Below are 13,467 nucleotides of genomic sequence, written 5' to 3' on the forward strand. Positions count from 1 at the left end.
AGTTTATACATAGATATTCTTATAAATATATATATTTATGTAAATAAATATCAAAACTTAAATCAATTAGTTTCTTCATTTGTGTGGTTAATTTTATTAATTATATCCTTATGGATATAAGGGATTATATCCGTATGGAACATTTAAGTGAGGGTGTGGGGGGAACATAGGAGGAGGAAGACCTCCAAAACCTGGTGGGGCATATGGATTAAACATAGGATAACCACCTGGAGGCATTGGAGGAGGATATAAACTGCCTGGCATACCAGGTGGTGGCATAGCTGAAGGATTAGCTATACCAGGCATGGGTAAACCACCAAAATGACCCATTGTATTTTAATTCATAAATGAGGGTGGGGCTAATTATTTAGAAAATAGTTAATTTTTAATAATACATGAAATGAAATTTTAGCTACCTAAATGATCACTTCCTGGAGGTAGGATAGGAGGAGGTATAGGTGCTCTAGAAGAGTCTTATTATCTATTACTGCCACTCTAACTATTAAATCTATCATTATTTTTATTAAATTAATCATTTGTTTCCCTTCTATAGTCTCTATTTTTATTGAAATTGTTGTTGTAACCTCCTTATTGGAAGTCGTTAGAATAAGAAGGAGCTGAAGGTCCATTCGAAAATGTTGGTTCTTTTGTATTTTTGTAAAGGTTATCATCTGCTTTGATCATAAGAAGATTAGGATCTATTTCTATAGCATCAGTAATAAAGCTAGTATTTGTAATTGACTTATTTTAGTTCGCTCTGCCACCAAAGCTACTAAGTAATCTATCATCTCCTTCAACTTAATTTATAAATTACTCGAATTAAGTATTGATATCTACATCATTTCCTCTCTCTCTATTTTACTGCTATCTCTCTATATTTATGATAAAAGATTTTTTCATATTTATCATATTATTTTATTTTTATTATTTACCTCTCTTAAATTTACAATCAGCTGAAATATGGCCTTTATCTCCACAATAAATACACTTGACATCAACCTTATTAAAAGTGGTCCTATTTTTTTTAAAAAAAGAAATCATTAAATTAATGTTTATAAATTGCAACATTTTTACTTTGATTAACATTCAAAATCTCTATGTCCAGTTTAATGGCATTTTGAACAAAAATCTCTATTGAGGACATCATGAATGATAACAAGATCTCCTCCCTTAAAAGTATTTTCATTAGATTTATCTTCTCCTCTAAGAATTTCATCAACGAGTGTAGCACCCTTTTCTAATTATTCATCAGTATCACCTTACAAAAGAATATGAAGCTTATCATTGAAATCATTTTCTACTCTCTTCATTCCGTTTCCTGAGCCTTTACCCTTAATACTAATTTTACAGCCACTTTCCTACTCAAGTCTTTTGTGAGTTTAACCCTTAGGTCCAATTACTTTTTGTTTTAATAATTCTGCATTTTGTTCTGGTAGATAAATTTTCTTTTGCTTTTTCTAAACCTATATTAATTAAGAAAGTTAAAATGTAAATTTTTAGTAATAAATATGTTTGTTTTTGACAATTCTTTCTTTATTAAATAATAGATAGATTCTAAATTATTGAAGCTCATTGTATTATTAAATTTTGTTAGAAATATATTATTAAATTATTAAAATAATATTTTGAGTTTTGTCTATGTAATAAATATCTCGCTATTTAAATTATAAATAGATTTTTAATCTTTTTAATTGCTTTCACTTTTTCTTCAATTTTAATCTAACATTGTAAAACAATTTTTGAATTTATAATTATTTTAATAATTTGTTTTAAAATTTAAATAATATTTTCTAATTTTAGTGCATTTATTGTAAGCTTTTTTCTTAAAATTTTTAAATAAATAAACTTAAATATCTTTTTTATTTTATTGAAAAGTTTAGTACCTTGAAATCGTGAGGAGGAATAAAAGCAGGATTAATTCTCATTGCTTCTTCTATTAAATTATATTTTTCTTTCTACAAAGACTCTTATTCTCTGTAATCTCTAGTGTTGATTCTTTTACCTTATTCATTGTAAATTGGGTCAGGAGATGGAGACCTACAATCAGAATCATCTTCGAGTGTTTGAATTTTATTAATCATTTTATTTTATATTTCGTCTAACCTGTAGAGTCTGATTATGTATTCTAAATCATCATCGTTAATATTTTGAGGAATGTAGTTCAAAGGAGGAGGATGGAAAGTCTTTTCGTATTCAGGTCCCCATCTTTTTACAATATTAAAATTAAAATACTAAGAAGAATGGTCTTAAAAAAAATACCTTGAAAATTTCTCCTCTTCTTCTTCTTTTTTATCAGGATATTATTAGCCATACTTATAACCATCTGCTGTAATAGACAAAAGACCATTTCCAGTAGTTAGTCCTTGCAAAGGATTAAATATATGGTTTACTTAAACTTTTCTTCTCCTTTAAGGTCTATCACCCCATCTTGATTTTCTTTTTGGCAAGTCTTCATTATCTTCTAATTGCTTCTCTATTGGAATTGTGAAAATAGTTTCACCATCAACTTTAACTTCATCTGCAAAGAAGTAGCCATCCCTTTTAACATTATAAACATCGTAATTTGTTCTATCAAAATAACCACCATCTATATATAAATTTAAAAATAAAAAATTTAATATTAATTGTTTTAACTATATAAATATGTTTATAATCTTTCAATCATTCATCTATCAATAGTTCAAATTAGAGAATTTTCTTTGTGATAAACTATTTTTTTAATGCAATTTAAGCTAGATTGAAATCTGCAAATAAATATTTAATCCTCAAATTATTGAATGAATCTTTAAGTTTTTTAAACCAGTAATCTTATTTTATTTTAAAATACAAAACTTAAAATAAATCTCTTCAATCTTGCTGCCTAATTATTTTTTATAATTAGCCTGCATGCTTTTATAACTTTATTTTGGATTTAAAGATGAAGGTGATTGCGATCAATCTATTTTAAATTAAGAAATTCTATCTCGTACTGTCAATCTCTTCACTGATAATGACTTCCTCTGAATCTTTAATTTTTTAAGAATTATTTTCGCTTTGACTATCTTTTTTATCTTTATTTTACTCTTATTAATCTAGATTTTCCTATCCTTCAAAGACGCCTAGTGCTATTGGAATTGGATTAGACATTTTCAGATATTTATTTATTTACTTAATTTATTAAATTTTTTTATTAAAATATCAAAAAAAATTTGTAATATCAATCAATAATTTATCAATCTAAATTTTTATTTTTAATATTTCTTAATTAATTTATAAATTAAATGCATCTAAAATATTGCATTATTTCTAAATCATCTAAAGATTCTTTATTCTAAAAAATCTAGACACATTCATGTTTATCTAATTTGCAATAGATTTTTTTCAAATAATTTAAAATGTTATAATTTTAATTTAAAAATTAAAAGAATTGTATTGATATTTTTAATTATTTTTATAATCAGCAAATGATTGATTTACATATAAAATTCTAACAAATAATTCATGAATATACAATTTAATTAATTAAATTTCAATTTTTGCTTTTTACTAAATTAATTTTTACACTGTACTCAGTATTTATTTTGGTAATAATAATTTTCACCATTATACTCTTCCTAACCATTAAATCCTATCTAATCTCTGGAATATTAAGTATTCGAATCATTTTGTTGGCTGTTTTGTTAATTTGGTGAATTTTCAAAACTGGCATTTTGAATATTAATTTATATATCCTTATAATTTTTTTTGAAGCTATTTTTTCTTTGATTTAAGATATCGTTTTAAATTTGAAGCAAAGAATTTCTACTTTACTTATTTTAATTCATTTAATTTTAATTATTTTTAAATTCTGAAGAAACATTTAAATAGTTATCCATTTTTAGCTGATAGTTTTTACCTTTATTTTAACTTTTTCCCTATTAGTCTACATGCTTTGAATCTTAGTTTCTTTAGTTTGGGACAGCTACAGAATATTTTTTGATACTTTCATTGTCATTTGTTTAAAAGAATTCTGGAGATAAGCCAATTTCATCTTCTTCTCCTTTTTTATAATTCTTTAAATTTGTAGCTTATTAGGATGAAATGTGGCTAAAGGAATTTTGTCTTTATGACTTATTTTCATCAAATTAATTTTAAGTTTCTTCTTTCAGCTTTAATTTAAGCTTCAAAAATCTGGCTTTGTTTAAATAGTATTCTGCATTTTATTCGATCGCTTTTAATCGTTAAGAAAAAATTTTATTATAAAAATTAAGTGACAAATTTTATTTACTTTGGGTTGGGCTCTTTAATTCTTTAAAATCTCTAAAGGATAAGTTTTCTTTGTCTATATCTTCTGAGATTTGATTCAATCTCTATAAATCTTCATAACATAATTCTTTAATACCTTCAACGTTAATTTTATGCAGCAGAATCTTCTTAAAATATTCCTTGTCATGTTAGCTAGAAGAAAAATTTGAATTGCTTATTTCAACTTTTTATTTATAAACACTCTATTTACTTTCTTCCATATTTAAAATCTTTTCGCTTTCTTACTCCTTTTCAAACTACCTACTATAATACTCTTAGCTTATCTGCCTACTTTACGCTGGTTCAAGTTGCTAACCAACTAAAAATTCTTCAAAAGCATCATCAAAATTTTAATGTAAAGACTAATTATTTTTCTTTTTTTAATTAAATTATGATAACATATTTTCATTGTATTCATTATTTTCTATAAGATAATCCTGTTTAGTTTAAGAATACCCCATAGACCCATCACGTGAATCCTCTACTGTATTATCAAAACCAAAGGTATTAGCTGAGTTAATTTTTTAATCTGTATTTTAATTAGAGTTATCATTGGCCGAAAAAATATATTTGGAAATGTCAAGCATTTTTAGAAGTTTAATATCATTTTAGACTAAAAATATTAATTCCTCACTTGTATTTTTATAAATCATCATGCATGGATATGCTTTTACCTTATTTTCTAAAGTTAACTTATAAGGGTACCCTTTTCCTTTAATCTCAAGTTTAACATCTCCTTCTCCTCTAAAAGTTCCTGATATGTAGCTGTTAAACTTTGCATTATAGTAAAATCCAGAACTAATGATACCATTTCTAAAGATACCATCATAAATTTCTCCATTTTCTAGCTCCACTCTCCCAGGACCATTTAATTTGGTGTTTGCAAATTTACCTCTAACAGAAAATCTCCCATTCATACTAAACATAATCCCCATTCCATCAGGACGAGAACCTCTTACTATTCCATGATAAAAAATTTCATTGTCTAGTTATTGCAATTTGATTTTAAATTTGTCAACTTCTGTTAAAGAAACTTAATTGAAGAAATTAATATTTTATGTTGTTTAGTTAATAGTTTGATTTTATTGAAAGTTGATTTGAGAAAAAGAAGCGCTTGTTTGAAGATTATGTCCTTCCAATCTTTCCGTCATTTGTTTGTAATAGGGAGTATCTATCTTTTGTTTAACATTTTCATATATTTAACTAACTTGCTTCTAATATTGAGAGTTTTAAATTTATTAAAGACTCACTGCATAACTATAATTACTACTTTATTTATTTATATTGTAATAATTTCTGCTATTTAATAGAATCCACTCATCAGATTCAGAGTCATATCTAACAAAATTTCCATCTATTCTCCCTTATTTCCAAAATCCTGCAATTCTTGATCCATCAAGAAGTGTAAGTATACCAGCACCCTCAGCCTATTAAATTTAATAAAATAGTAATTTAATTAAAATAAAAATGTTAAATCTTATATTTATTACCTTATTATTATTAAAAAATCCTACAAAATTTCCTCCATAGGGAAAATAAAGAGTTCCCTAACCTTAAATACTATCGTTGAGCCATTCTCCTATATAAATTTGACCACTATACCAATAAAAAACTCCTTTTCCTTATCTATGATTCTTATAATATTCCCCCTAATAAATACCTGATTTATAGTCATATATGCATAGGAGCTACATAGGAGTAAAGGTGTGATTAATTTAAGTAGTATGAATATTCTTGAACTATGAAGAATATTGCATTTAATCTTATTATTTTAAAATATATTTTATATCAATATCTATTCAATAAATATGCGTGTTGCTTTCTTAAATTTAATAATTTATAAATATTAATTTTATTAACAGCTATTTTTTGCTTTTTTTTCAATTTAAGATATGTTTTTTTGTAAACGTAAGTTTGAGTTACATTCAACCAAAATTATTTCCAACATAAATTAATTTTTAAAAATATAATTTAAAAAAAATAATTTAATAATTAAAATGTAAAAAAATATTAAAAAAAAATAAACAAAAATAGCAAATAGGTAATTAATTCTAATCCTAATTAATAATTAGAATAATATACTTGTTTTTTAGTGAATTTTTTTTTTAATGTTCTAAATAATTTATTTATTTATTCTTTAATTAAAATAAATTTTAAATTAATAAAAGATATTATTATTTGATTTAGTTCAAAACAAATAATTATCAATTATTTTTATTTACAATCATATTTCTAACTTAAAATCACTTAATCAATAATCAATATATTCTTATTATTTATATTTTTTGCTTTGTTTGAATTTAGTCTATAAATTCATAAATATGATTTCTTTATTTATTAAACAATTGAGAATCTTAAAAATAAAATGACTTTAGATGATATCATATTCTTACTTTAATAAAATAATTGAGAGCTAAAATATAAAATTAACTTTGTTTTTCTAGAAATAGTTTTAGGTTGAATTAATAAGCTAAACTCGATTTAACTAGTTAGTAATAATATAATTAATATATATAATAACTAATAACTCAATTATTTTTTTGATAGGTTTTTATTCATTTATTAAGCAAGGTCTTGATTGCTATATCTATGCTTCTTGAATCTATTCTAGATTTGTTTTAATTATGATAATATGTTGAGGATCTTTGTCTTGAGAATTCTTTTTTAAATAAAACACTTTAAATTAAATAAGCAGTATAAAATAAATATACTGTCATTGTCATCTTAATAAAGCGAAACAGCCCTAGATTTTTTTACTTCATACTCATCATAAACTAAAAAAAAAGATTTTGAATACTTAAAAAAAATTTTAATAATTAATACCATTTCTTTCAATCTAATGCTTGTACAAGTTTGATATCTACTATTTTGAGTTATTCATGACTTTTCTTTTATCTTGAATTTATTTATAATAATTATTTATAATTTACTGTGTTTCTTTTCCTACTTAGAAGCGACTTTAGTTTGTTATATTTGGATCATAAGCCTTCTAACTTTTATTATTTATCTAGCTTTTTACAGGTGAGTTCTCTTAAATATTTATAGGTGGTATTCTTATTTCAATTGAATTCTTTTTCTAAATAGAATCTTATATGCTTCTCGTAGTTGGAGCTCTACTTAAATTTGCTTAAATAGATCTATCAAGGCATTGTGGACATTTTTTATCCTCAAATTTTAGCTCTGTTTAATCTAAGATGTTAGTACTTTATTTTATGATAGATTTGTTAGGTGATATTTAATTTTTTTAAGCCTCTTCAAATCTATATTTTCCATAAGTATTAAAATTTCCTCTATTTTCGACAGGATTTGTTTAATTCTAATATAAAGATTTGATTCCAAATTTATCATATTAAATACCTTATCCAAAATTATATCCACTTTAAAAAAATACTTAACGATTCAATTAATTGCAAAATTGATTATTTTCCTTAGCAATATTTTCTACATCCCTCCCTATTTAACTTAATCTAATTGTTTAACTATCAAAATCAAGTCCTTTTAATATTTATGAAGGGATAGATGACCTTGAAGAGGCTTATGATTTAGACTAACTGCTACTTTGCTAGCTGCTTGACCCGCTCTAAGATGAAGAATTTTATTATGAAGATCCTCATTTTATTCAAAAATAAAGTTATTCTTAAGTAGATTTAAACTAAAAATTAAATACAAGTTGGATTTAACTTTTTACCTTCACTTTCGTTATCAGAATTATTTGAAGAAGCTGATGACATACTCTTATTTAAATAGATAATTATATTATGTTAATTATATTATTATGGTGTGCCTGAAAAATTAAAAGTTTATTAAATTCTTTTAAAAACCTAAAATCCTTAAGCAATAATTTATTTTAACAAATTATATTTTTCTTATTGCTAATTATTTATTGGTTATTATTAATCCCTAAAAATGTTATTTTGATAAAGATAATAGATAAATATAAATAATTTAATAAAAGTTGATGTATTTTTAACAACTAAAAATCATAAAATCAACCAAACGCTTTTTAAATATTTATTAAAAACTTTTAATAAAAAATATTTTATTTTTTATAAATTGAAATACAGAAGAAAAATTTTCAAGAAATCTTTTAAATATTTATTTTAAACTTTTAATTATTGCTTATTTTTTTCCAACTTTTGAAAATAATTTAAAGACATTTTTTTTAACGTATAAAAAAAATGTATTATTTTTAAACAATTTATATTTAGATTTAATGAGAATTGATTAATACATTTTAGGATTTAATAGATATTAAAAACATGCTCAAAATGAATATTTTTAGTTATTGGATATCATTAATTATTTTTTTTAACAAAAAAGAATGAATGAATTAATGTATAAATGAGATTTGATTTTATTAATTAATTAATATATGTTGTTTTGTTAGTATCTATAATTAATAGAAGTAAATTAATTTGAGTTTAAATATAAAAAGCTTTATAATTGTATACTTTGAATTAGAAAATAATATTTTAATCAAGTTAGTTTAGCAAAGCGTAAGTAAAATGGTGAAGTCAGTAAAAAGTGATAAGATAGAAAGTATTTTAGGTAACTTAAAATTTGCTTTTTAAGCATTAAAAGTCGAATTAAATATTTAAATAAATATATTTTACAGGTTATAATAAATACATAATTGATGATGATGGAAGTGGGTTTGTTATAAGAACTAACTTTGAAGAAGAAAATGAGAAGTAAGCTAACGACTTCTTTGAATAAAATTATAGCTTTAAAAATTTAGATGGAGGGGAAAAACTTGAAAAGATAGCTCCTATTAAAGAAACTAATGCTGAAAAGAAAAAAAGACTTGAAGAAAAGGGAAATGTGTTGGATAAATGGTATGGTTTATCTAAAAAGACATAATTGAGCTAAGACGAAAAGAATTAACTTGTTTTACTTAAATTGAAGGACTACCTTAATCCTAAATAGCACTTTAGAACTACCGATATGAAAAAAATACCTAAATTCTTCTAGATAGCTACAATGATAGATGGTAAAGATGATGGCTTTGCTGTTTCTAAGATTCCTAGAGGTTAAAGAAAAGCAAATTTAGCTTAGGAGCTTTTAGAATTAGATAAGCAAGTACAATTCACAAAGAAGAAATTCGGATAAATACAATCAGTTAAATAGAAAATAGCCAAAAATTCAGATAAAAATAAAAGATTACAGCGCGCACGTAAGCACATGAAACATCTTAAAAAACATAAAAAATGATAACTTACATATATAATTAAAAAGTAGAAGTCTTTGTGTATAATTTATTTCTTTTTATTTATGCATGTAAATAGAGCAATCAGTCAAATTTAATTACATTTTTTGAAATAATATTTTTACTCCTATTAAATAATAATAATAATATTTTAATTACTAAAAAATGTATTTTAATTTTTTTTGGATATTTGATAAAAAGAATATTTTTATTTTTAACTTTGTATAAAGTAAATAATTAACTTGACTGAATAATAGTTTAAAATTTTTAAGAAATGAATTTAAAAATTATCAATAAAATTAATATTTTTGAAAACAATTTTAATTAATAAAAATATTTTTTTTAATTTAGGAGAATTATTTTAAAAAATAAATGGGCAAAATTAAATTACAATTAGAATAATTTTTGAGCTTTATAGATATATTATTTTTGTTAAATTTTCATTTAGTTATTTTATTTCTTTATTAAGCTTTACAGATTTATTTAAATATATTTCAAATCTGAATTACACATTAATAATTTTCATAAACAAAGTATAAAATTTGCTAAATAAATCATTAGAATAATTAATTAAAAATTATTTTAAAAATATTAAAATATATTCTTTCTACAAGCACCAGTAAATCAGAATAAGTTGCTAAGAAAATTTGAAAGTATGTTGGCTAATATTTAACTAAATTAGAGATATTTTATTTGTACAATTTTATAAATTATAAATTTATTTTTATTAAATTTGGTTAAATTATTTTTATTTTAATATAAATTTAAACATTTTAATCAATTATTTAAAGGTTTTTCATGAATCTTAGTTTTAATTAGATAATAAATCAAATTTACAGATTACACATTTAGAATTTTGTAATAACCATTTATCTATGCAAGCTCTATGAAATCTATGCTCACATGGTAAAACTCTCAATATTTCTTTATCTTGATAGTTATTTAAACAAATTGAGCAATCTTGTTGAGACGAAAACTATTTAACTGTTTTTGTTCTTAAACTTTGAGTTGTATAGACTATAGTTGGCAGAGACATTATTTCTGCTTTTGTTAAGCCATAGTTTTCACTAAAAGATTAATCATTAGGTTCATATTCTTCATAAATTTATTATTCTTACATGTTATATGCGAATTCTAAATCATCTGGTAATGGAGGTATTGGTGGAATATTCATACCATAAAACATTTCATCATTTTAGTCATTTTCATAATAATCATTGCTTTCATCACTTTCTTCATATGAATTTTCGTCCTCCTATATTTATTTTTCTTCTTATTCTATATCTTCCTCATCTAAAATTTCATTATCATTGTCACTTTAATCTTCAACATATTCATTTTCTTCATTATTCATTTCTTCATTTAAATCTTCATCTTAGCAAAAACCTTCACTCTGCATCAAAGATCCTTTATCAAGAACAATATTGTAAGAGTAATTTTTTCCTAAATTACATTTAAAATTTAGTTAATTATGATTAGCATTGCGATTTAACTATTCATTAACAATTTTATTTGAATCTTCATCACTATAATATTCATACAATTAATTTTATTTAACATAATCTTCTTTTCCCTCCAAAGCCTCTTCTTCAAAATTATCATCTTCCTCTTGTTCTTCTTCTTCAAAATAATCTCTGTTGTAATTTTTATTTTCTTCTGTTAATTAATAACTTAACTAACTGTTTTCTCTTTAAATATTAAAATCCTTTTTGTAACCTTAGATTTAATTCTTATCGAATTACTGATAATTTATATCCATATTATTATCATTTTCTCTTTTTCTCAAGTATGAATACAAAGATTAATTATTTTAATACATCTAACTATCAGTTGTACTCTTAGAACCTTAAATATTTTAATTAGGAAAATCAATTTATTTTGATTCTTCTTAATCATCAGACCATTAAAATTACTAATTTTAAAATTATGCTTAGGTTTATAGGTTTTTATTTTATTTTTAATAGATATTTTCTTTTTATGGCTATTTTTTTTCATCAAAATATTACTTTTTAGATCCTAAATTTTCTTAGGATAAACCTTAGTTATTACAATAAATATCATTTTAATCATGTTAATTCAACTTATATGTTTATTTAGGATTTTCATTGATTTCATTTTATTAAATTAGCGCCTTTTAAACTATTCCTCTTGCCAGCTTTAATATCTCGTTTTTAGATGTTTTTTAACTGTTTAATTACAGTTAATCTTGTTATTATTGATTTTAAAAGATAATCTATTATTGCTTTTCAACTAATTAAAAAAAATATTTTTATTTGAAATTGATTCAAATTAAAATAAATTTTACCTGATTTATTAGTTTATATGTGATTTTTACTTGTTTTGATAACATTTTATTATGGAGTAATATCTTTTTTTTAACCTATGTTATTTTATTAGATATTACTAGATCTAGAAAAAACAGGATTAGATGACTTTTTATACAATTCTTCCTCGTCATTATGTATTTACAATATTATATCTTATTGCTTTATTACACTTTACTAATTTTATTCTTTGATTCTAACCTATCCATTCTAAATAAATAGTTAGTTATTGCTTTAGGTTTATTAATTTTAATTGCATTCTCTTTTTTAATAATAACCATTTTACTGTTAATTTGATTCATTTATAATAGTTTCTTTTTAAATAATATTTTAATTAGCACTGTTCTACTTCAATTTAGTAGTATAATTATGAATCTATCTTGAGTTATTTTCTTAATCAACATTATGTTTATGATTATTATTTGTTTGTATATGATAAAAATTATTCATCATTTTTTAATTACTATTATTTTAATTATCCTAAATGTTTTTTTAAGACACATGATGAATTTGCTGTTATTCTTGCTAATTTTTAAGAGAACTACATTAGACTCCATTTTAATCTATCACAATTTGCTACTGAGGGAGATTTATTATTAGCTTTTTATTTTTACTTTCAATATTCATATTTTTCATGTCCATGATTATCTATATTCTAAGATTTTTTAATAATTTAGTATATTTGTTAATTTAAATGTTTGCTTGCTTGCTTGTATACTTATATGATTGATTTTTTAGATGTATTACAAATTTTGATGTATTTAATATAAATTTATCATTTAGTTTAAATGAATTGATAACATTAATTAATTAATATAATATCTTATAATCTTTAATTAATAGAGGTATTAATAAATAAATAAGTAAAGTATTTTTGAAAGCTAGGATTAACTATCTTTCTTTATTTCTTTCTTAATGAAACAAACATTAAAACAAAAAATTTTAACATAGTTTGTACTTTTATTTTTAAAATATTAATTATAATGATTAATTCTAATTATCTAATTCAAATTAAATCTTTTTGAAATCAATTATTTTATAAACTTAAATTTAACTGCCTTTAGGTCTTTATTTCATAAATTTTATATAACTAAGTTAATCATAATTATCCATAATATTGATATTGACAAGTTTTGTAAGTAACATCTAAGTCTACATTGTAAATAACTTTAAAATTCAGCTGTAGGAGTAAATGTAACGCAAACCTTATTGCATTGGTATGGAGTACTAATAAGGCAATAGTTTCTATTACTTAAAGAACATTTTTGATACTATGCTTTTTATGATGAGCAATCTGCCAAATTATTACATGTTTATTCTTAAACTAAACATCCTGTAATACAATCTACATATGCTTAATTAATATCAACAGTGTACTGTTAAGCTCTATTTATACTAAATAAAATAGCTATAAGTAAAAAAATTATTATTTTCATTCAATTTTTATAAGCTTTATTCTAAAAAATGATAAGTTAGCTTTATTGATTCTACTTTTTCTATCAAAATTTTATTTTTTTACTAATCTATAAAATATCTCTTAGTTGATTAATTACCTCAATTTTTTATAAAATCAAAAGGTCAAGACCTATTTATATCAATGATAAAACTTGTAGATATTAATATATTAATTATTTAATCAAGCAAAAAATTCATTAAAATTTAACAAGATAAATA

The 13,467-nt window shown here is 22.4% G+C and overlaps 6 protein-coding genes across 6 annotated transcripts; 1 reads left to right on the forward strand and 5 right to left on the reverse strand. All coding sequences in view use genetic code 6, as the record gives it.

The window, feature by feature from the left end:
* Positions 1-75: 75 nt before the first annotated feature.
* On the reverse strand, positions 76-3,126 carry TTHERM_00444570 (zinc knuckle protein; the record flags this gene model as incomplete). Its single annotated transcript, XM_001023320.2, has 7 exons — positions 76-359; positions 417-872; positions 933-1,015; positions 1,075-1,463; positions 1,884-2,205; positions 2,260-2,587; positions 2,970-3,126. 7 exons carry the CDS (start codon positions 3,124-3,126, stop codon positions 76-78), a joined length of 2,019 nt encoding a protein of 672 aa, XP_001023320.2.
* A 422-nt stretch (positions 3,127-3,548) lies between these two features.
* TTHERM_00444580 (MORN motif protein) lies at positions 3,549-6,020 on the reverse strand (the record flags this gene model as incomplete). Its single annotated transcript, XM_001023321.3, has 3 exons — positions 3,549-4,189; positions 4,247-5,690; positions 5,754-6,020. The coding sequence occupies 3 exons, from the start codon at positions 6,018-6,020 to the stop codon at positions 3,549-3,551; spliced, it is 2,352 nt and encodes a 783-aa protein (XP_001023321.2).
* Positions 6,021-6,818: 798 nt separating this feature from the next.
* Positions 6,819-8,114, reverse strand: TTHERM_000444589 (hypothetical protein; the record flags this gene model as incomplete). Its single annotated transcript, XM_012799663.1, has 4 exons — positions 7,952-8,114; positions 7,087-7,872; positions 6,975-7,037; positions 6,819-6,922 (listed from the first exon to the last, which is right to left on the reverse strand). The coding sequence occupies exons 1-4, from the start codon at positions 7,992-7,994 to the stop codon at positions 6,819-6,821; spliced, it is 996 nt and encodes a 331-aa protein (XP_012655117.1). The 5' UTR covers positions 7,995-8,114.
* A 654-nt stretch (positions 8,115-8,768) lies between these two features.
* On the forward strand, positions 8,769-9,474 carry TTHERM_00444590 (fcf2 pre-rRNA processing protein; the record flags this gene model as incomplete). The annotated part of the gene is made up of 2 exons (XM_001023322.3): positions 8,769-8,811; positions 8,879-9,474. The coding sequence occupies 2 exons, from the start codon at positions 8,769-8,771 to the stop codon at positions 9,472-9,474; spliced, it is 639 nt and encodes a 212-aa protein (XP_001023322.2).
* A 791-nt stretch (positions 9,475-10,265) lies between these two features.
* On the reverse strand, positions 10,266-12,477 carry TTHERM_00444600 (zinc finger, C3HC4 type (RING finger) protein; the record flags this gene model as incomplete). Its single annotated transcript, XM_001023323.2, has 2 exons — positions 11,775-12,477; positions 10,266-11,719 (listed from the first exon to the last, which is right to left on the reverse strand). The coding sequence occupies exons 1-2, from the start codon at positions 12,433-12,435 to the stop codon at positions 10,266-10,268; spliced, it is 2,115 nt and encodes a 704-aa protein (XP_001023323.2). The 5' UTR covers positions 12,436-12,477.
* A 389-nt stretch (positions 12,478-12,866) lies between these two features.
* Positions 12,867-13,229, reverse strand: TTHERM_000444609 (hypothetical protein; the record flags this gene model as incomplete). Its single annotated transcript, XM_012799664.1, has 1 exon — positions 12,867-13,229. The coding sequence occupies one exon, from the start codon at positions 13,227-13,229 to the stop codon at positions 12,867-12,869; it is 363 nt and encodes a 120-aa protein (XP_012655118.1).
* Between the last annotated feature and the right edge of the window lie 238 nt (positions 13,230-13,467).

This window comes from Tetrahymena thermophila (assembly GCF_000189635.1).
Source record: "Tetrahymena thermophila SB210 genomic scaffold scf_8254437, whole genome shotgun sequence".
In the NCBI taxonomy this organism is placed as follows: Eukaryota; Ciliophora; class Oligohymenophorea; order Hymenostomatida; family Tetrahymenidae; genus Tetrahymena; species Tetrahymena thermophila.